Source organism: Scyliorhinus torazame, chromosome 15, assembly GCF_047496885.1.
Source record: "Scyliorhinus torazame isolate Kashiwa2021f chromosome 15, sScyTor2.1, whole genome shotgun sequence".
Taxonomy (NCBI): domain Eukaryota; kingdom Metazoa; phylum Chordata; class Chondrichthyes; order Carcharhiniformes; family Scyliorhinidae; genus Scyliorhinus; species Scyliorhinus torazame.
This window is the reverse complement of record NC_092721.1, coordinates 178239353-178261485: the sequence shown is the minus strand read 5'-3', so window position 1 is coordinate 178261485 and position 22133 is coordinate 178239353. Positions and strand designations below refer to the sequence as shown.

The 22133-nt window shown below is 45.7% G+C and overlaps 1 protein-coding gene across 4 annotated transcripts in view; it reads right to left on the bottom strand.

Annotated features, from left to right (window-relative positions):
• LOC140392027 (nucleoside hydrolase-like) overlaps window positions 1-18406 on the bottom strand; it is a 47976-nt gene extending 29570 nt beyond the window's left edge. The window contains exons 1-5 of one of the 4 annotated variants that reach the window (XM_072477199.1): window positions 17927-18400; window positions 9041-9095; window positions 8170-8355; window positions 3290-3480; window positions 1393-1572 (exon numbers count right to left, since the gene is read on the bottom strand). In XM_072477199.1, the coding sequence (XP_072333300.1) occupies window positions 1393-1572; window positions 3290-3480; window positions 8170-8194 (396 nt within the window). In that variant the 5' untranslated portion in view covers window positions 8195-8355; window positions 9041-9095; window positions 17927-18400. Of the gene's footprint in view, window positions 1-1392; window positions 1573-3289; window positions 3481-8169; window positions 8356-9040; window positions 9096-17926 lie in introns of all 4 variants that reach the window. The other 3 variants (XM_072477201.1, XM_072477200.1, XM_072477202.1) reach the window with 3 other exon arrangements.
• Between the last annotated feature and the right edge of the window lie 3727 nt (window positions 18407-22133).

Here is a 22133-nt window from a genome sequence, read left to right as displayed (position 1 = left end):
CCTGGCTTGTGACAGACCATAATGGAGAGTGTTTCATTTGGGAAGGCACCAAACGCATTGAGAGAGTTTGTCAGGAACACGCAGAGGTGAATTTGAGGTGTCAGAGATCCCTGAACAAGCCATTTACCTTACCTTCCAGGCAGCACCGGCCCCCAGAGATGGCAGATCGCACACTGGCCACCTCAGAACCCATCAAACTGAAGCAGAGGGGGATTTACAATTAGCGGGGCCCAGTGCTCACCTTCATTTCAGGGCCCTGCTCCACATCCCCCAAATCTCCCCCTCCCCCCCACCCCACTCCCAGAATATGAAGGCGGAAGCCACAAAATAAACCTATTGATCACTGCTTTTTTTGTAAAAACATGCCTGCATGAATAATTGCTTTGCCAAAATCCAGGTTTCTCTCTTGTATGAAGCTGTGATTCTGATTATGGATTTGCTACACCACTCCATCCATAACCCCCTTACACACATTCCCTCCCCCACCCTCTCACAGGCTCCTACATCATCCACCTCTGGGGTTCTCAGTCCACTCCACTGCCTCGCAAACACAACAATGTTGGCCAAATATGCCTCAAGTGGAAGCTTCTTATAGGGAGCAGCCGAGTTTGCAGCATTGAGCACAAATATCAACTTTTCATTAATCCCTGACAGGGATACAGTAATGGTCGTTGGTAAGATACAAAGTCCAAAGAAAACATGCATGTTTTTGAAAGCAGCTCGAGGCCAAGGGGATGTTCAAGGCAACAAAAAGCCAGGATCCACTTCAAATCAAAAAGAATGACTGCTTCAAAGCCCACCCAACTATGCATAGAATACAAGTTGTCTTGCCTGGGGTTCTCCGTTCACTCTGCTGCCTCACGTCTGGCGTCCTATATCCACTATACTACTTTGTCTCTGGAGCCCTCCTTCCATTCCACTGCCTTGCCTGGGGTCCGCGACCTGCTGCTGGACTGGGGTCCACTGCCTCACCATGCCTGGAACTCACCACAGTTGCCTCTCCCTCACCTCGGGGCCTTGCTCCCCTCATTCCTGCCTCATTCATGGCAACCTCTCCCTCACCTTAGTGCGAGTGTCCAAGACCAACTCAACCATTTACATTTTTTCCATCCTTGTACCTTCCCTCCAACTCTTTGCTTCTCATCCAATCACAGTCTAGTTTTGCTCTGCATTTGCTGCTGATAGGATTATTCCTTTCTGTTTTTTAGCCTTCCTGTTTTTGAGCATGTGATTGGATGAGCAATTGAACCAGCTTTTTTGAGTATCAGTCAGGCCAGCTGCGCGTTCCAGGACGGGGATAGCCTGTCGTTCGGGGCCCTGTGCCTGAATCCGCCTGAGTGGAAGCAAGTCATCCTCAATCCTGAGGGACTGCCTCAGAAGAGGTCACCTCACCTGACCAACATGCTGATTGACTATTCTTATCATGGCAGGAACTGCATGCTCAGCTTGTATGTGTTCCAGCCCTGGAGCATTGGGGTCTGGAACATCACCCAGTCCATCCTTTCCATGGTAAGCAGGGTCATGCAGGCGTTCTCCAAGGAGAGAGATACCTGCACCTCGGTAGACTGGAATCTGTGCAAACATGGAAAAAGTATTTTGATTAGTAGCACAACTAATGTCAACATAAACATTGTAGATGCAAGTTAACGACAGCTCCCCTGAATGGTTTAGTTGGTAAGTCCATAAGTGAGTTGTTAAAAATAAGACGGTTTCCAGTTTATGTATTGTTGGCATGTACTAGGCTACCAATAGGAGTGACGGATTCAAACAGATTTCAAATACCCATTATTCAGCATCAATTTACTCGGATGTGCACATCAAGTATCAAGAAATAAGATCTGACTCAGCTACCATTCCACCCAGGAGCAAAATAACTTATCAACATGCACAGCCAGCATCCAAGTTGTTAGCTTTTTGAGGATTTGGAGAACTACTTCTATGGTGAAACCCCTTTCCTGCATTACTCTGTCTTCAGAATTGGAGCGACGAAAACTGGGAAGAGAATAAATCTGGGGGAAAAAATTGATTTCCTAACCGGGAATGAAGAAAAGGTATGCTAGTAATGTTGTTGTAATAAAGCTTTTTAATAAGTTTAGAATGATGCCTAAAACTATACAGACATGCTCAGAGATACTAACTGATATTTAAATATGCCCATAATAATGATATCCCTTTTAAATTAGCATGTTACAGATGTTATACATAATGTACAATAAAAGTAAAAAGGATCATCCTCTGACAAATACTGAGAGCATTATTGCAATATACCGATGTTTAATGTAACCAGAAATCAGAAACAAGTGGAAGCATTTTAATAAGAAAGGGATTTTTGAAGCTTCCGGTAGTTTTAATCTCCTATCGATAGAGTCTAGTTGAATGCTTGCAACTAAAAAGCTAAATATTGACTGTGGAAACCCAGTCATTTTCTCATATAATGAATTAACCATTGTATTCAATACTGAGAATGGATTGTTCTCTGTGTAATCAACCAATCAATTCTAATTAGGTCTCCATCAAGCTATGAAACATGACAAAGTGTGAGATAACATATCCAGTAGTTTTCCTAAGACTGTGCATACAGACACTAAGCTAGTTTTGATAGGCACCAGTCAATCTTAAGTCATGTCCAATAATTGATTAACAAGTTATCCTCTAAGTAACAACATTTAATTGAACAAACCAGGTGGTCTCAGCTGAGCATTAGAAGCCAATGAACGTAAATGAGGGGTTAAACCAGAGATAGGAATTCCCTTAAAGATAGGACTTCATGGTTGAGGTTCTTTGTTGCTGAATTCTTGAGTCATCTATCCGTTTCTTTATGTTTAAGTGATTTATTTTGTGCTTATGTTTTTTGCCATGTGCTTGACTTTTATGTATTGTTTCATATTTCGTTTCTAAGTTTTTATTCAGTTCTTATTCAATCCGGTCTCCTCCCACAAGTGTCAAAAGACGTGCTGTTAGGTAATTTGGACATTCTGAATTCTCCCTCAGTGTACCCAAACAGGCGCCAGAATGTGGCGACTGGGGGATTTTCATAGTAACTTCATTGCAGTTTTATTGTAAGGCCAGTTATGACAATGATAAAGATTATTTTTTTAAAGTGTATACCAGTGAATAACTAACAATAAAGTCATATAATTGACAATTCCCACCAACCGGACTACCGATTCTTATTAGAAGAGAAAAATAAGAGTCCCTTCACCTATGAACTGAGTTACTACTGAATAAAAAGGGCAAAGTATCCCACTCACAGATACTTGTACCTGTGGTCTTGCTCTTCAACACCTACCTCCATCCTCTTGCAAAGCTGTAGCACCCGAAGTACATTTTTGCACACATTTTCAATTGCTGTGTTTCCATGAGTACATGTTATACCCAGGATGTGCACATTAGGAGCTGCAAGAGCCATCATCATCGCTTGGGCATCATCCACCCCACAGTCAACATCTAAAATCAGCAGCTTCTTTGCCATCCTGGAATCTAAAATAGAGCGATTTTAAAAAACAAGGCACTATTAAGTAATGTAAAGTTGAGCATTACTTGATGACTTCAGGGATTAATGTGAGACCAGATTCTCCATTTGGAATGTTCTCCTGCTGGAGCTGAAATGCACCACTATCCCCTCGGGGTCGTAAAATGGGATGCAATTCAGCGTACCACGTGTGAAATACGAGGGATTCCCAAGGAATCCCACTATCAGGCCGCCATCTTGAGTGGGAGACCCGATAGCGAGGTCCTGCAGCCGGCCAATGCCCCCCACCCCACCCCCACACCCCCAGATGTGTGATTTCACTGCACTTACCTCTCTTTGATGTGGTCAATGTTACAAACATTGAGGATTCATGACTTAGGCCACTGAACCATGAAGGGATATGAATGGATCAAAGCTGCAGATGGTTTGTAAAAGCTATCAATCACAGACCACTACTTGAAAGCTATGACTGGCTTGCAGCTAATGGATTTGTCAGAACCAGATGCAGGTCACAGCTGCTCTCCTTTGAGGTGCACCACTATGACACAGGGATCCCTGTGGGGGGGTGTCTCACTATGACAGGGGTCCCTGCTGGAGGGAGGAGGCCCCCTATGAGAGAGGGTCCGCGGGGGTGGGGGGGGTGGGGGGCTATTACAGCGATCTTTGTGGGAGGACCTCGCTATTCCAGGGATCCCTGTGGGGGAGGGGTTGCTGGTAGAAGGAACTGTGGGCAGGCAGTGCATTGTTCGGAATGAAAGAGAAAATGCTGCAAAATCTGGCAGCATCTGTAGGGAGAGAAAAGAGCTAACGTTTCGAGTCCGATGACTCTTTGTCAAACAGTCAGAGAAAGTGGGAAATATTTAGACTGTGGAGTGAGAATGAAAGATGAGTCATAGCCACCGAAACCCAGGGAAACCGGGTGCTAATGGCCACAGAAACCAAGGGGAAAGAGTGCTAATGGCAGTCCCCAGAGAGGACAAAAGATGTGAAAGGTCAGACAGCAGAGAAACTAACATCAGAGGGTAAACTGTAGATGTGGGGAGGGGAAGGGGGCAGCAAAGAGGAGAAAGGGTAAGGAAAGGTGGATAAAATGGGGGGGTGGGGTGTTTAAATATATATTAAGAAAGACAAGAAAGAATAAATGGTAAAAGACAGTTAAAATGAAATGCAATGAAAACAAATGGGTCGAGGTAGGGTAGAGCTAATCATCTGAAGTTGTTGAATTCGATGCTGAGACTGGAAGGCTGTAGCGTGCCTAACCGGAAGATGAGATGTTGTTCTTCCAGTCTGCGTTGAGCTTCACTGGATCATTGCAGCAGGCCAAGGACAGACATGTGGGCCTGGGAGTAGAGTCTTTTGTTAAAATGCCAAGCAACAGGAAGGTCAGGGTCCTGAATGCACACAGACCAAAGATGCTCAGCAAAGCGATCACTCAGTCTGCATTTGGTCTTTCCAATATAGAGGAGACCACATTGGGAGCAGCGAATGCAATAGACCTCCCAGAACAAGGATAGAGTCCCCCTCGTTCTCACATTTCATCCCACCAGTCTCTGTATGCAAAGCATAATCCTCCGCCATTTTCACCAACTCCAGCGTGATGCCACCACCAAACACTTCTTCCCTTCACTCCCTCTGTCAGCATTCCACAGAGACCGTTCCCTCCGAGACAATCTAGTCCACTCCTCCACCATACCTAGTACCTCTCCCATCACCCATGGCACCTTCCCATGCAATCACAGAAGGTGTTACACCTGCCCCTTTACCTCTTCCATGCTTAACATCCCGGGCCCAAAACACTCATTCCAGGTTAAGCAGTGTTTCACTTGCATCTCTTCTAATTTGGTCTATTGCATTCGCTACTCCCAATGTGGTCTCCTCTATGTCAGAGAGACCAAACATTAGCTCTTTTCTCTCCCTACAGATGCTGCCACACCTGCTGAGATTTTCCAGCATTTTCTCTTTCATTTCAGATTCCAGCAACCGCAGTAATTTGCTTTTATCTAGTGCATTGTTGGGGGTACAGGAGGCCCTCGGATGGTCTCTGGCAGTGTGGCCCTGATGTGGTGGATCTCGCGGTGGGCCAGGGGGGCAATGCTGGTCAAAATCACAAGTGATGCGCGCCCAGGTGATTCCTGGGAGGCTGGAACATAAGGCATCTGGCCCACTAAATAGAGGCAAATGGATCATTGTGACCCATTTGCATTTATTAACAACCCCCGCCGGCACACATCGTGAACCTCGTTCACACTGCCAGCGTGGGGGGGGGGGGGGGAGGGGGGCCATCGTGTTCCAGTCGACACCAATCCCGAGTTTCCCCCGAAGTCTGATTCTCCATCTCATCGGGGAACCCATTACGGCCGTCCCGGGATAGAGATCCCGCCCATGGACTTTAACTTGGTTGATAATTCAAACAAATAGGACTAAATCTATTCGAGTTAACTTCCGTGTCCCCGTCAGTTCAAAATCCTGTCTCCATTTGCAAGTCCCTGTATGACCTCACCTATAAAGACAGACAGTAAGAGTTTCTGTAGATATATAGATGGGAAACCCACACAGACAAGGGGAGAACGTGCAAACTCCACACAGATAGTCACCCAAGGCTAACCACTGTGCCGCCCATGATATTCTGCATAAGGATAGGGAAGACACAAGTAATATCCCAGAAATATCTGCAAATGAGGAAATGGAAAGGAGTGAAGAACTCAGGAAAATTTCAATCAGTAGGGAATTGATATTAACAAAATTGTTAGGTGTGCGAGCTAACAAATCCCCTGTGTTGGGTGGACTTTTCCCTAAGATCTTGAAACAAATGGCAAATAAGATAGTTGAATTCTGTAGATTTGGGAAGTTTCCATTAGATTGGAAGATAACAAATCTAACTCCTTTATTTAAAAAGGGAGGGAGACAGACTGCAGAAAACTATACACAAGTTGACCTAACATCTGACAGAGGGAAAATGTCAGAAGCCACTATTAAAGATGTTATAGGACACTTGGACAAATACAAGGCAATCAAGCAGAGTGAACATGGTTCCGTGGGGCAGAACGGTGGCGCAGTGGGTTAGCCCAGTTGCCATATGGCGCCGAGGTCCCAGGTTCGATCCCGGCTCTAGTCACTGGCCGTGTGGAGTTTGCACATTCTCTCTGTGTTTGCGTGGGTTTCACCCCCACAACCCAAAGATGTGTAGGTTAGGTGAATTGGCCACGCTAAATTGCCCCTTAATTGGAAAAAATGAATTGGGTGCTCTAAATTTAACCAAAAACCCCAAAGAAACATGGTTTTGTGAAAGGGAAGCCCTGGGCTGGATTCTCCGCACCATGATGCCAATCTCCACATCACTACCCCCGCCCCCGAGTATCCACCACCTGAGGCCATTGCTTGAGGCCTGTCCGCTATTCTCCTCCCCCGACCAGCTGAATTCCCAACAGCGTATTTCTAATGTGGCCCTGCCATTCGGGAGACTCGCGAGGTGTGGCGCACTCAGCCCTTGGCCGTCGGGGGCGGGCCGATCGGAGGGCAGGGGCGGCCCCATTCGGGACTGAGCTTTATTTGTGCGGGGGACCGGGTTCGGGCGAGCAGCTGATCGGGGGCACTATTTCCACGTTCCAGGTCTGCCATGGAGCACAGCACGGCCACTGGAGGGTGCCGCTGTGCGCATGTGCGCCCTCTGACCCGGAAGTACAGCTGGCCGAATTGGCAGCTGGAGCAGCGAGCTCCCCGACAGCTGCCTGTTAGCCCCCTGCAAGGCAGTGAATTTTGCCGCCAGTTTTCCTGACGTGAGAATCCAGCCCCATATTTAACCAATTTATTGGAGTCACATGTGCTGTTAAAAAAATGAAATTGATGGATGTACTGCACATGGATTTCCAGAAGACATTTGATTGGTTGCCACATCAAAGGTTATTGCATAAAATAAAAGCACGTGGTGACATAAAACATATTGGCAAACTAACAGGAAACAGTTGGCATAAATAGGTATTTTTCTGGTTGGCAAGATATGATGAGTGATATGCCACAGGGATCAGTGCTTGGGCCTCGACTATTTACAATTCATATAAATGATTTGGATGAAGGGACTGAAGGTTTAGTTGCAAATGTGCTGATGGTACAAAGATAGGTAGGAAATTGAATTGTGAAAAGGACTTAATGAGGCTACAAAGAGAAATAGAACTTAAGTTGGTGGGCAAAAGTCTGGCAAATGGAGAATATCGTGGGCAAAGTTGAAATTGTCCATTTTGGCAGGAACAATAAAATAAAAGCATATTATCTGGGTTTCCTAGTGCATGAATCACAAAAGACTAGTACACAGGGCACAATCGAATGGCCAACTGCACCCGAAAAGCAGTTTACTGCGGTGCAGGGTGGCTGACATCTCCTGGGATCTATCTGGCTCTCAATGCCTCATGCGATCTAGTGAGATGTTGCGATGTTTTAGCAAATCTGCATATTAATCAAGTCAGCTAGCCTCACTTTAATATGCAGGTTCCAGAGGTACCCAAGGCATTGGGATCTATGCCCTTCGCCTCGGAGATCTTGGGTGAACATCATTCAGTGCTGGTCGCCACAAACAGAACAGCAGTTGTGGGTGTTTCCCAGGGGATCGGGGGGCCCCCCAGGTGCATGCACTTTTCCATTACTGGTTGTCTATGGCAATGAAAATTAACCATCAGACTTTCTTTTTCAACCTTCACACTCACCTATCCGTTGCGCAACTTGTTCCATTTTTTACTTTGTGTCCTTTTTTTAAAATGTGGTACTTTCTCAATTTCAGCTCTGAGCAAATCTTGTATGACTCCTCGTGGCCGACTACTGAGCTGTAGAAACCTGAAATTATTTTTGCTGGCTTACTCTGGGATAGGGAATGTTGTGTGGTGAAGATGGGGCTGAAAAAGAAACAAAAAAGTCCTGATGGCTAGACCCATCAAAATGTAGGGGCATATATTAAGAATATATTCCTATTTTTGCCAAATACATTTTTGGAACAAAGGTCTAATTATTACTTCATTATGACTCTATGACTCTATAACTTTGCAAATTACCAAATTCAATAATGTGAGGAAAATGGATTCTGGAGTTCAAATTAATCCAAGAAAGATATATTTTAAATGGTTTATTTTGTTAATGTATCTACTTACTTTGCCCCTTGGCTAGTTAAATTTATTCCCTTGAATTTATTGCTGGCTTAAAACTTTAACTGAAAGAAATGTAAAAACATTAAAGGAACTTCCTCCCAGGAGCTTACAAACCAGCAAAGTTATCTCACGATCGAATATACTTGAAGGTATATTATAGCAATTAAGCTCTTGTTAAGTTTGTCAATATCAGCATTTAGAATCCTAACATAACAATATGTGGGCTCTTGAGGATACCAGGATTAGAATACCATTCTTTTCTATTGTAAAAACAAATTAGATTATATTTAATAAATGAGCATTATATCACAGCATGAATGGTAGTTAAAGCTAGTTATAATATGACAATTCTAGTTAACATTACATACAATTTTTGAATCCACTTTAGTAAACAGTTTGGATATAACAAATGTTGATTTAAGAAAATTATACTTACAATCCAGTATAGTTTCTTAAGGATATCGAGTGTCTTTATCAAACCGATGGGAATTCTAAAATTAAGAACACAACCCATGTGTCTCAAGGTGGTTGATTATGTTGTCCTTTTAAGAAATGTCTAGCGGAACTCAAACAAGCTTTCATTTTGTATTACGCATTAGAAAACTAATTTATTGGTAAGTTTATCAACTTATTGAGAGGTAAGTTTGATGTTTGGTGGGCAGCACGGTGGCGCAGTGGGTTAGCACTGCTGCCTCACGGCGCCGAGGTCCCAGGTTCGATCCTGGCTCTGGGTCACTGTCCGCGTGGAGTTTGCACATTCTCCCCGTGTTTGCGTGGGTTTCACCCCCACAACCCAAAGATATGCAGATAGGTGGATTGGCCACGCTAAATTGCCCCTTAATTGGAAAAAATGAATTGGGCATTCTAAATTTTTTTTTTAAGTTTGATGTTTGGTTATCTAACGTGCGCAGCTATGTCGCATTTTTCCAACACCAATAAAACACAAGGACCCGCCATGAGTTCCCAGGCTTTCTGATCCTGAGCAGCACGGTAGCATTGTGGATAGCACAATTGCTTCACAGCTCCAGGGTCCCAGGTTCGATTCCAGCTCGGGTCACTGTCTGTGCGGAGTCTGCACATCCTCCCCGTGTGTGAGCGGGTTTCCTCCTGGTGCTCCGGTTTCCTCCCGCAGTCCAAAGATGTGCAGGTTAGGTGGATTGGCCATGATAAATTGCCCTTAGTGTCCAAAATTGCCCTTAGTGTTGGGTGGGGTTACTGGGCTATGGGGATGGGGTGGAGATGTTGACCTTGAGTAGGGTGCTCTTTCCAAGAGCCAGTGCAGACTTGATGGGCCGAATGGCCTCCTTCTGCACTGTAAATTCTCTGATAATCTATGATCCCGCCATGAGTTCCCAGGCTTTCTATGTCAAGTTTCGATTGCACTGTTGGCAAAAATTCAAATGCTGTGCTGTATACTTTAATACATTTTGTGTATCAATCCAATTAACACCTTATTTTTTCATTAAATGTGTTATTTCCTTTACACTTTCAGTAATTTTAAAGAAAAGGAAGGATGCAGTGATTCTGCACAGGAACTCCACTGGACCAATCATATAAATACTGCGGCTACAAGAGTGGGACAGAGGCTAGGAACTTTGCTGCAAGGAACGTACCTCCTGAATTCCCAAACCCTGTCCACCATCTACAAGGCACATAATGTAATGGAATACTCTCCACTTGCCTGCATGAGTGTAGCTCCAATAACAGTCAAATAGCTTGACACCATCCACGACAAAGCAGCCTGGTTAATCAGCACCCCACCGTCTTCAACATTCACCCCCTCCACTAGTGAAGGGTAACGCACTTCCTCGCCACAAAAGCTGTTGGCTCATTTATATTTTGCTTCAACAATTTCCTGTTTTTCATTTCAGATTCCAGCATGTGGCATTTTCTTTATAATTGATGACAGGAGTGTTTCCATTGCCCTTGGCATGCAGTGGTAGCAGTCTGTACCACCTACATGATGCACTGCAGCAACTTGAAAAGGCTCCAGAGACAGCACCTTGCAAACCCACAACAGCTCCTATCAAAAAAAGGACAAGGGCAACAGAAATGTGGGGTCACCACCACCGGTAAGTGTGGTGTTGGGTGCTCTGGTGCACAGATGAGCCAACACAGTTGTATGTGGTACAACTCTATTTTATTTTAACTCTTATATACAGTTTGTTCTGGATACTCTGCACGTGCTGTCTCCCTGAGTGTGTCGTGTAGCAGGTCTGTCCTTGTCCTTGTCTCCAGCTAATACTGTCCACCAGGTGTCGTGTTTGTGCTTTTATATGTTTCTTGTCTTTGTCTGTGATTGGTTGTGGTGTTGTGTGTTCTGATTTGTCTGTTGGTGTGTCTATCATGGTGTGTGTGTTTGAATATCATGACATCCCCCCTTTTTACAAAGATATGTGCCTACGTGGTTATAAATATAATCGTGTCGTGAGTGCATCTAAGAGTGTGTGTGTGTGTTGTGTACAGCGTGTGTATATGACGTAACTATTTACATGGGGCGATGTCGGGTGCATCACACTAACAAGGTTGTACCATAACAAAACATGAATGCGAGAAAAAAAAAACTTGAACAGTGGTCCGGTCAGACGATATCTGGAACGATAAACAACAACAGGTTATAATACAGAAGTGTTTGACTTTTTGAAAGTATGAACAGCGTTATAAGTCCAGTCTAATGGGTGACCGCCTCAAGGATAGGCTGGTCCTCAAGCCGGTTCAGCTGTGGAGATTTGGGTTCACACTGGTTCACCTTGGACTGTTGGAGGTGATGCTGTTGCCGAAGTCTCTACTTTTCCATTTGTTGTACTTCGTGCATTGCTTGGTTTTTCATTTGTGCAAAGATAACATTCAACATCTTTGTTAGTGTTGCCTTGGCTGTGGTTTGGTTCAGTAAGGTTTTTTGCTGGCCAGGTGTATATTGTAGCGCGTTCTAACAGCCTGTAACACAGTTCCTTCGTGTATTTCTATGTGCTGAGATGTTACTGTAGTTAGTAAGGCCTTAATTATCTGCAACTGAACACCTTCGTCGGTTTGTGGTCCTTGAGAACAACCACATATTGTCTCTATAATTCTATCAATTAATTTCTGTAAACAGTCAGATGATGTGCTGACTATGCGGGGACATTTCGACTGGCATGCCAACTCAAAAGGGAGAAAATACTTGTCTGCTTCAATAAAGTTTGCCCTGGATTTGACAGGTGGCAAGGTCCCAGAAACAGCCTTAGCTTCTGCATGGGGAGGATTTTAGCTGCTGTGGCCTGGTCACGGGTGGCGATGGAAGGGGCATGATCCATGGCATCTCCACAAAGTCATCCTTGGGAACCAGTGGAGGATCCGGCGTGTGCATACGGTTCAGTTGCGAGCGTGGAAGGCGGCGCAAAGCTCGCTGATTGCGCCTACGCCCCAATCCATCCGCCCTGCATGCCAGGAACAAGGTGGAGTCTTTTTTCTTTTTATGTTTGTGGTGGACGGCATCTTGTAGCCGATGGGTCGTTGCCATCGAAGAAGCACCATCACTAATGTCATGCAAGGCGATGACTGTGCCAGAAGTGGAAGTTGGCCGAGACCGTGCACGCTGGTTCCGGCCACCTGCTGTGCCGGAAGGGCGACTCCGCAGAGAAACGTCGAAGCATGGCGCCTTGGAGAGAGAATTGTTGCTCGCATCAACGTCTGGCGATGGCGCGAATTGGTGTGTCCGTCTTGGACCGCCGGTGCTGGTCGCCACTGCTGACCCAGTGGGACTGCCACGCGATCCATTCCCTGTCGCCGTGGCATCCGCCGTCACCCTGAGCGTGCCATCACCGAGGCCGCGACACCGCCAGTCCGGAGCAAGGTCTGGCGTGCGCGAATCAAGAGTCGGCGCTTGGCTGCTCCCCATCTGGAGTCCGGTCTGCCTTCCGTCGATGCTCCCCGTCCGGAGTCCCAACCTGTTCACTGGAGGCAGCCGAGATTCCCTGAAGCTGCAGTTCTGGAGTCGGAACATGCAGGAATGCACCGACCAGTGGAGAGGCTCGAGCCATCGAGGGTGGAAGCGGTGCGCTGCCACCGCAGTCGTCAGTGGTCCCACCGTGATCGTCGTGTGCCTCGGTACGCACTAGGCGAGGTCTATCACCTTGCACCTTTTGCATGGGAAGTGGGATGCTGTCGTCACTCGTCTCACATCCCGTGGATAGATCCTCATTAGCAGCTTGCTGTTCACTAGGGTTGGGTAAATTGTCAGAGTTTTCATCTGGTGGTGCACACCATGTCGGTGGACTGTCATTGTCTTGCCGTTGTCCTTCATTTGGGCTTTTCTTCTTTGGAATTTTAAATCTTCCCCCAGACATTGCAGAACCTTGTTTATTACCCCCAAATTCTCCCATATGTATGGTCTAGAATATAGGATCCAATGTTTCTATCGACATTGTACTATTTTCCAAAGAACATTCCGTTTCACTTTTCTTCTCAGGTACCTCATATGTATCTTTGTCTAATGTACATGCCTTCATGGTCTCTGGGTCTGATTTTGCTGGGACTGGCATGGTCACAGTCTCTCTTTTACTTTTCTCAATTGCCCACATTATACTCCCCATACATAACTGCTTAATCACTGGGGTTAGTGTGGTACAATGGATAATCGGGTCGACCTTATCTGCATCTTCACCATTAGTGGAAAACACACTTGGTTCACTTGAAACTGCTGCGGGTTTTAAATTTGTTATCTGGCAACTCGATGTCGGTGTCCTCAGGATTCTTGCTCCAATGTTCTGCTCATTTATCAGTGGAGTGTGTTTAGATTCAATGCAGTTAATGTTCCCCTCATGGTTTGAAGAGTCATTACTGACTAACTGCTGGTCTCCGAAGTAGGGACTCTGCGGTGTTGAGTTGAAGGGAGACATTTGTCCCTGCTGTAGGTATGATTCAGGTTGTGTTATTTCCATTAACTGAGGATCAATGTCGTGTCCATTTTTTTTTTCGTACTAAAACACTGGCAATTCTCAGTCTGCTCCTTTTGTGACCGTGCAGCATTATTAATCTCTGTTCGGCTACAATGATTCTGAAGGTCAGCGCATGAACCTTTTTCCTTCGGGCTTGGAAGAGGAGATTCCTTTGGCTTGTCTTCAGTTGGGCTTGAACAGTCATCAGCGCTGTGCCCTTCATTGTAGCATGAGAGACCGTCATGGTCATGCTGCTGTGCAGTGGAGCGTGGCAGGCTGTCATAGCCTTCTTGCTGTTTATGTGAGCATGGCAGACTTGCATTGTCTGCCGCTAGTTGGTCAGAGGAGATTGCTAGACCCTCATGGTCTTGTTCCTGCAAGGACTGCACATTGGAGTCTTGCGTTGCTTCTATCGTGGAGGCTGTCCACGAGCTCTCTGTGGAGGCTTGTGACACTGGAGTCACTTCTTGTTCGTGCAAGGACTGCGCTCTGGAGTCTTGCGTTTCTGCAATTGTGGAGTCTGTCCACGAGCTTGCTGTGGAGGCTTGTGACTCTGGAGTCACTTCTTGTTCGTGCAAGGACTGCGCTCTGGAGTCTTGCGTTCCTTCTATCGTGGAGTCTGTCCACGAGCTCGCTGTGGAGGCTTGTGACTCTGGAGTCACTTCTTGTTCATGCAAGGACTGCGCTCTGGAGTCTTGCGTTTCTGCAATTGTGGAGTCTGTCCACGAGCTTGCTGTGGAGTCTTACATGTCTTCTTTCATAGAGTCGGGAACACTGAGCGGGATGTGGACCACGCTCTGTGTGGCAGCAGGGAGCTCTCCGTGGGCTTGCACCGCTCCCTGTCTGTTAATGTCAGGCTGCAGCATCATCCGGCACTGATAAGTTGGGACGTCATATCTGCTGGGTTGAAGATCTTCAAATCCGAAAAATGAATCCGCATCTACGTCAGATTCAATGTGGGGGCCGCCAATGTGCAACACGAAAGGTTCGTCCGAGTCACAGTCGTATAGGACCACGGAGCTATCATTAGGCTTGCGAGGTCCCGAAACACTGTAAAGATCGTCATCGAAGTATTCGAGGTCGGAATCATCGGCTTGTGCGTAGGTAACTGCTTGTCGGAGGGTTCTTCGGAGGTCAAATTCATCTCCTGGGTCAATTTGCGGCAATGTGCTGTCATTCCAGGTGAGGGAAGGTTGTTTTACAGCTTTAACAGATTTTTGTTTTTTTGATTTGGGACGTTTCCCTTTTAAATTGGATTTGGGACGTTTCCCCTTTAAATTGGTGCGGTCTGGGGCCTCTGACATCCTGATGCTCGGTATGTAGCACGTAGGAAGCGACTGCGCATGCGCAGATCGCTGTTCCTGTACCGATGGCCGTTTTCTTGACTGCGCATGTGCGGCGTCTCGCGCATGCGCAAACGAAACTTCCGGTTCTGCGCTCTGCTCGCGCAACTGTGCTAGCGTGATACCTTTAGCAAGATGGCCGCCGACCTCGACCCAGCCCTCTCTCAGGCCCGGGATTTCGGCCTCTGGGAATTCGGGCTCCGGGTTCCCGGCCACGAGGTGAGTACTGCCGCTTTTCTTACCTTTACTTGCCGATTGGATTGCGTTTTCTTCACAGTACTTGGAGAATTTGTCCAGGACTGCCTGGTAATCGTACCTTTGCTGCCTCCTGAAGAACCTGAACCTTGTGAATATTTCTCTTGCCCTTGCACCGGCGATGGTGAGGAGAAATTCAATTTTTTCGCTATCATCCAGGTCTTGGAGTTCAGCTGCCACCAGGAACAATTCGAACACTTGCCGGAATCGCCGCCAGTTTTTGCGGAGATCGCCGTGGCACTGGAGCGGCTGCGGAACCGGGAGCTGTAACATTTTGCCTGGGCACTGCTGGTTGTCTCTGTACACTGAGGTATGCCGGCAGGTATCGATCCACTCCTGTACCATGTGGTGTTGGGTGCTCTGGTGCACAGATGAGCCAACACAGTTGTATGTGGTACAACTCTATTTTATTTTAACTCTTATATACAGTTTGTTCTGGATACTCTGCACGTGCTGTCTCCCTGAGTGTGTCGTGTAGCAGGTCTGTCCTTGTCCTTGTCTCCAGCTAATACTGTCCACCAGGTGTCGTGTTTGTGCTTTTATATGTTTCTTGTCTTTGTCTGTGATTGGTTGTGGTGTTGTGTGTTCTGATTTGTCTGTTGGTGTGTCTATCATGATGTGTGTGTTTGAATATCATGACAGTAAGTTCCCCTCCAAACCATGCACCATTCTGAATTAGATTTATATCAACATTCCTCCGGTGGCTGTTCCTCAGAAAGGGGCATTTATTCATTCACATTATGTTGGTGCCACTGGCTAGGCCATCATTTATTGCCCATCCCTAGTTGCCCTTGAGAAATGGTGTGCTGCCTTCTTGTACTGCTGCAATCCCTGCGATTTGAGCTGTCTGGCTGCTCTATAACCACAGGGTAGGATAGGTCAAAAATGACCTTCTTCCTAACCATCCTGAGTGCTCTGAATTTTGCACGCTTGAAAACACGCCTCCTGTCAAAGGCTGGATCACATTCTGGAACCATGGCCCTCAAATGGAAGTTTCCCCCATAAATGCTTTGAATGTTTCATGAAAAATATACCTAATCCAAAATGCTGCACATTGAAAGGCTGAAAACTAGACAACCCAAATTTCCATCTCTCAGATCTCACTATCCACCACAGAAACCAAACCCCCTGAATCCCTCATATTTCAAAATATTCAACCATTACACCGCCTGAAATGAAAATCGCTTATTGTCACAAGTAGGCTTCAAATGAAGTTACTGTGAAAAGCCCCTAGTCGCCACATTCCGGCGCCTGTTCGGGGAGGCTGGTATGGGAATTGAACCGTGCTGCTGGCCTGCCTTGGTCTGCTTTCAAAGCCAGCGATTTAACCCTGTGCTAAACCAGCCCCTGCTGCACTGCCATGAACGATCCTTGCTTAACCAACAGAATGTAAACCCATCAAAAGCTAAATTTTGTCCAACAATATGCCATTCAGGAATTCAGTTACGGAGGAGCCAGGATTGATGTTACAGAAGCAAGTTGTTACATGCACTTTGCGAGCTAAAATTGCCATGGTAATATTCAAAGATGCATGTAAACCTTCAATTCACTATTGTCTAGGATCATTATTTTTGGGTTGGGTCCTCATTTTCAACTCCTCGGGCAAATGCAATGGAAACACACCCGTCACCAATTATAAAGAAAACGTCACATGCTGGAATCTTAAATGAAAAACAGAAAATTGTTTGAAACAAACAAAATGCGGCAATCAGCCATTGTGGAGAGGAAGTGAGTTCCCCTTCACTAGAATTGAAACATCAAAAGATGAGATGACTTTTAATTCATTCATTAATTCAAGATAGGAAAATTTGCAATGGGAAGCAGACAGTTCGTTACAAACACAAGACAGCTATTATAAAAGATCTTAGCATGAATATCAAATTATGTTAAAAGAATGTGAAAATAGCAAATGCTGTAAAATACTTGGGATAAACCCACAGAAGAAGCCACAAAAAAGTCACTTGGTTCTATTTCAACTTTCAGTTCTGTGGCTCTTCTTCCAACGATCCTGTCTTTAATTTTTCCAAATGCTGACCTGCTCTTTATGTTATGTGGCTTTTCTATGGGCAGCATGTTAGCACAGTGGGTAGCACTGTTGCTTCACAGCTCCAGGGTCCCAGGTTCGATTCCCGGCTTGGGTCATCTGTAGAGTCTGCACGTTCTCCCCGTGTTTGCGTGGGTTTCCTTCGGTTTCCTCCCACAAATTCCAAAAGACCTGCTGTTAGGTAATTTGGACATTCTGAATTTTCCCTCTGTGTACCCGAACAGGCGCCGGCTTTTCACAGTAACTTCATTGTAGAGTTAATGTAAGCCTACTTGTGACAATAAAGATTAATATTATTCTAAACTCTTTTTTTAAATGAGTGTTCGCCGGAGTTTTAAAGGTGGACAAGGGCACCTTTGCAGCTGATTTATCAACAGAGCCGTGGAAACCAAAAAGAAAATGTTGTTTAGCATTATATAAAAAAATTAAACTGCAGGAAAAGCCAGTTGAAAACGGTTAAAAGCCAGTACCCCTGACGCTCCACTTTCAGGCACATCAGACCAGCGCAGCCACTCCCTGTCATTTCTGCATTTTAATCGATCAGCATTCTTGGTAGCAATACGTTCGCTCCACAGATGTTTTTCATCAGGCTTGGTGAAAATATTTCTTTTCATCGTTGTAAAAGTTATTGAACTAAAGTGTGTTTATATGGATTGTTCACGACCAAACTATTTCCCAGCATATTCAGTCCCCAAGGGACTCTTCAACCAAATTTTAAAAAAAATATTCGGTGGTCATCCCAATAGAAAATAAATTGCACTCACCAAATTTCTTGATCCCGTTCGAATCGTTTCTTTATTGAACGAGGTACTGAATGTACACAACGTCTGTAACTTCCTCCAAAGAGCTCAAAATTGCGAAACTTCAGCTTCTTGCCCTGTCTCTCTGCCGGAACAGGCCTGTTTTTAAAGTGGGAGCGAGGGACACGCCCTCAATGTGCGACCAATCTAAATTAATTTTTGCAAGTTATCTCCGCCAAGATATTTTCTGAAACATATGCATGAACATTCTAGAGATTTAATTGACATTTAAAGTAAGATAATTGTGACCAGGTTAGGTTTAGAATGAAGTACAATGATATTTTGTACGTTTAAACCGTTAAAATAATTTTCAAGTACAAAAAGATATCGCAAACGCCCTAATAGTTGGGTTGGTGCAGCAGTCTGTAATTAAACCAAGAGCAGTGGGCTTGGCTGTGAGCCTCATCGTGGTCAGATTACTTGTTGGCAAACTACAGGGTACAGTGAGGCTGAGATTAACAATTAGGTTAAACACGGACAGAACTGAAAATTCTCAACAGGTCTGGCAACATCTTTGGAGCGAAACAAGAGTTAGTGAACTGGATTGTAAGATATTGGGTGGGGTAAAGGAAGTGGAAGGAAAGTCCAATTAGTGGCTGCCTGGTGAACTGGTAGTGAATTAAATGTGCACTGTAGGCCAGGAAGGCAGGGGAAGCGTTCTGGACCCAGTCATCTTCAGCTGCTTCATTAATGACCTTCCTTCCATCATAAGGATATTAGCTGATGATTGCACTGTATTTGGTGCCGTTCACTACCCCTGAGACACTGACACAGTCCGTGTCCAAATGCAGCAAGACCTGGGCAACATTCAGGCTTGGGTTGGCAAGTGGCAAGTACCATTCTTGCCACAAAAGTACTTCGCAATGACCATCTCCAACAAGAGAAGATCTAACCATCGCCCCTTGACATTCAATGCCATTTTTGGAAATTTGGAGCACACACGGAATTGAATTGGTAAGTATTTTAAAAGATTTTTAAGTTCAGCACTCTAGTTAAAATGTTTGCACTGAGTGCTGAATTTGGTGCTTTTTGAGTGCTATAGTAAGAGTTTGGTGACCGAGGGAGTATAAGGCTTAATTTTTATCTAAAGTTTAGTCTTTTATTTAGTTAATTAACTTAAAAGTTGCTGTTTGGTTTAGAAGAAGGTGAATTTTCAATAAGCTTTAAACAGGCTTCTACTTGTAGGCACTTGCAGCTGGAGCTTGTTAATTAGTTAATTGGATTAGGCCAGTTTTCAGAGGCTAGATTCACAGTATAAAAGTGATCCCCTACAGTGCAGACTTTGTTTGCACTGAGCGCTGAATTTGGTGCTTTTTGAGTGCTATAGTAAGAGTTTGGTGACCGAGGGAGTGCTGAATTTGGTGCTTTTTGAGTGCTATAGTAAGAGTTTGGTGACCGAGGGAGTTAGGTGAGGAGGGAGTAAGGTGCTCCTTTCATTTTGTTTCCGACATTTCCGCAAAGAGTGCGAAGAGAGCCAGGAGTTTACAGAAAGTGTAGCTGACTGGGAGCAGAGTCGGAGGGCGGAGATCTAGTTAGTCCACACGGCAGCTATATTCTGTAAGGTAAGAGGGGATGGAGGCTAGGCCAGTTGCATGCTCCTCCTGTAGGATGTGGGTGGTGAGGGATACCACTGGTGTCCCCGCTGACTATACCTGCGGGAAGTGCACCCAACTTCAGCTCCTCAAAGACCGTGTTAGGGAACTGGAGCTGAAGCTGGATGAACTTCGGATCATCCGGGAGGCAGAGGGGGTGATTGAGAAGAGTTACAGGGAGGTAACCACACCCAAGGCACAGGACAAGAATAGCTGGGTTACAGTTAGAGGGAAAAAAACAAACAGGCAGACAGTGCAGGGATCCCTCGTGGCCGTTCCCCTTCAAAACAAGAATACCGTTTTGGATGCTGTTGGGGGAGATGACCTACCGGGGGAAGGCCTTAGCGGCCAGGTCTCTGGCACTGAGTCTGGCTCTGGGGCTCAGAAGGGAAGGGGGGGGAATAGAAAAGCAATAGTTGTAGGAGATTCAATGGTTAGGGGAATAGATAGGAGATTCTGTGGTCGCGAGCGAGACTCCCGGAAGGTATGTTGCCTCCTGGGTGCCAGGGCCAGGGATGTCTCGGATGTTGTCTTCAGGATCCTTAAGGGGGAGGGGGAGCAGCCAGAAGTCGTGGTGCACATTGGTACCAACGACATAGGTAGGAAAAGGGGTGTGGAGGTAATAAACAAGTTTAGGGAGTTAGGCTGGAAGTTAAAAGCCAGGACAGACAGAGTTGTCGTCTCTGGTTTGTTGCCGGTGCCACGTGATAGCGAGGCTAGGAATAGGGAGAGAGTGCAGTTGAACACGTGGCTGCAGGAATGGTGTAGGAGGGAGGACTTCAGGTATTTGGATAATTGGAGAGCATTCTGGGGAAGGTGGGACCTGTACAAGCAGGACGGGTTGCATCTGAACCAGAGGGGCACCAATATCCTGGGAGGGAGGTTTTCTAGTACTCTTCGGAAGGGTTTAAACTAATTTGGCAGGGGAATGGGAACCGGATTTGTAGTCCAGCAACTAAGGTAGCCGATATTCAGGACGCCAAAGCGTGTAATGAGGCAGTGGGGAAGGGAACACTGACAAAGGAGAGTACTTGCAGGCACGGAGATGGGTTGAAGTGTGTATACTTCAACGCAAGAAGCATCAGGAATAAGGTGGGTGAACTTAAGGCATGGATCGGTACTTGGGACTACGATGTGGTGGCCATCACAGAAACTTGGATAGAAGAGGGGCAGAAATGGTTGTTGGAGGTCCCTGGTTATAGATGTTTCAATAAGATTAGGGAGGGTGGTAAAAGAGGTGGGGGGGGGGGGTGGCATTATTAATTAGAGATAGTATAACAGCTGCAGAAAGGCAGTTCGAGGAGTATCACCCTATTGAGGTAGTATGGGTTGAAGTCAGAAATAGGAAAGGAGCAGTCACCTTGTTAGGAGTTTTCTATAGGCCCCCCAATAGTAGCAGAGATGTGGAGGACCAGATTGGGAAACAGATTTTGGAAAGGTGCAGAAGTCATAGGGTAGTAGTCATGGGCGACTTTAACTTCCCAAATATTGAGTGGAAACTCTTTAGATCAAATAGTTTGGATGGGGTGGTGTTTGTGCAGTGTGTCCAGGAAGCTTTTCTAACACAGTATGTAGATTGTCCGACCAGAGGAGGGGCAATATTGGATTTAGTACTGGGTAATGAACCAGGGCAAGTGATAGATTTGTTAGTGGGGGAGTATTTTGGAGATAGTGACCACAATTCTGTGACTTTCACTTTAGTAATGGTGAGGGATAGGTACGTGCAACAGGGCAAGGTTTACAATTGGGGGAAGGGTAAATACGATGTTGTCAGACAAGAATTGAAGTGCATAAGTTAGGAACATAGGCTGGCAGGGAAGGACACAAGTGAAATGTGGAACTTGTTCAAGGAACAGGTGCTACGTGTCCTTGATATGTATGTCCCTGTCAGGCAGGGAAGAGATGGTCGAGTGAGGGAACCATGGTTGACAAGAGAGGTTGAATGTCTTGTTAAGAGGAAAAAGGAGACTTATGTAAGGCTGAGGAAACAAGGTTCAGACAGGGCATTGGAGGGATACAAGATAGCCAGGAGGGAACTGAAGAAAGGGATTAGGAGAGCTAAGAGAGGGCATGAACAATCTTTGGCGGGTAGGATCAAGGAAAACCCCAAGGCCTTTTACACATATGTGAGAAATATGAGAATGATTAGAGCGAGGGTAGGTCCGTTCAAGGACAGTAGCGGGAGATTGTGTATTGAGTCTGAAGAGATAGGAGAGGTCTTGAACGAGTACTTTTCTTCTGTATTTACAAATGAGAGTGGCGATATTGTTGGAGAGGACAGTGTGAAACAGATTGGTAAGCTCGAGGAAATACTTGTTAGGAAGGAAGATGTGTTGGGCATTTTGAAAAACTTGAGGATAGACAAGTCCCCCGGGCCTGACGGGATATATCCAAGGATTCTATGGGAAGCAAGAGATGAAATTGCAGAGCCGTTGCCAATGATCTTTTCGTCCTCACTGTCAACAGGGGTGGTACCAGGGGATTGGAGAGTGGCGAATGTCGTGCCCCTGTTCAAAAAAGGGACGAGGGATAACCCTGGGAATTACAGGCCAGTTAGTCTTACTTCGGTGGTAGGCAAA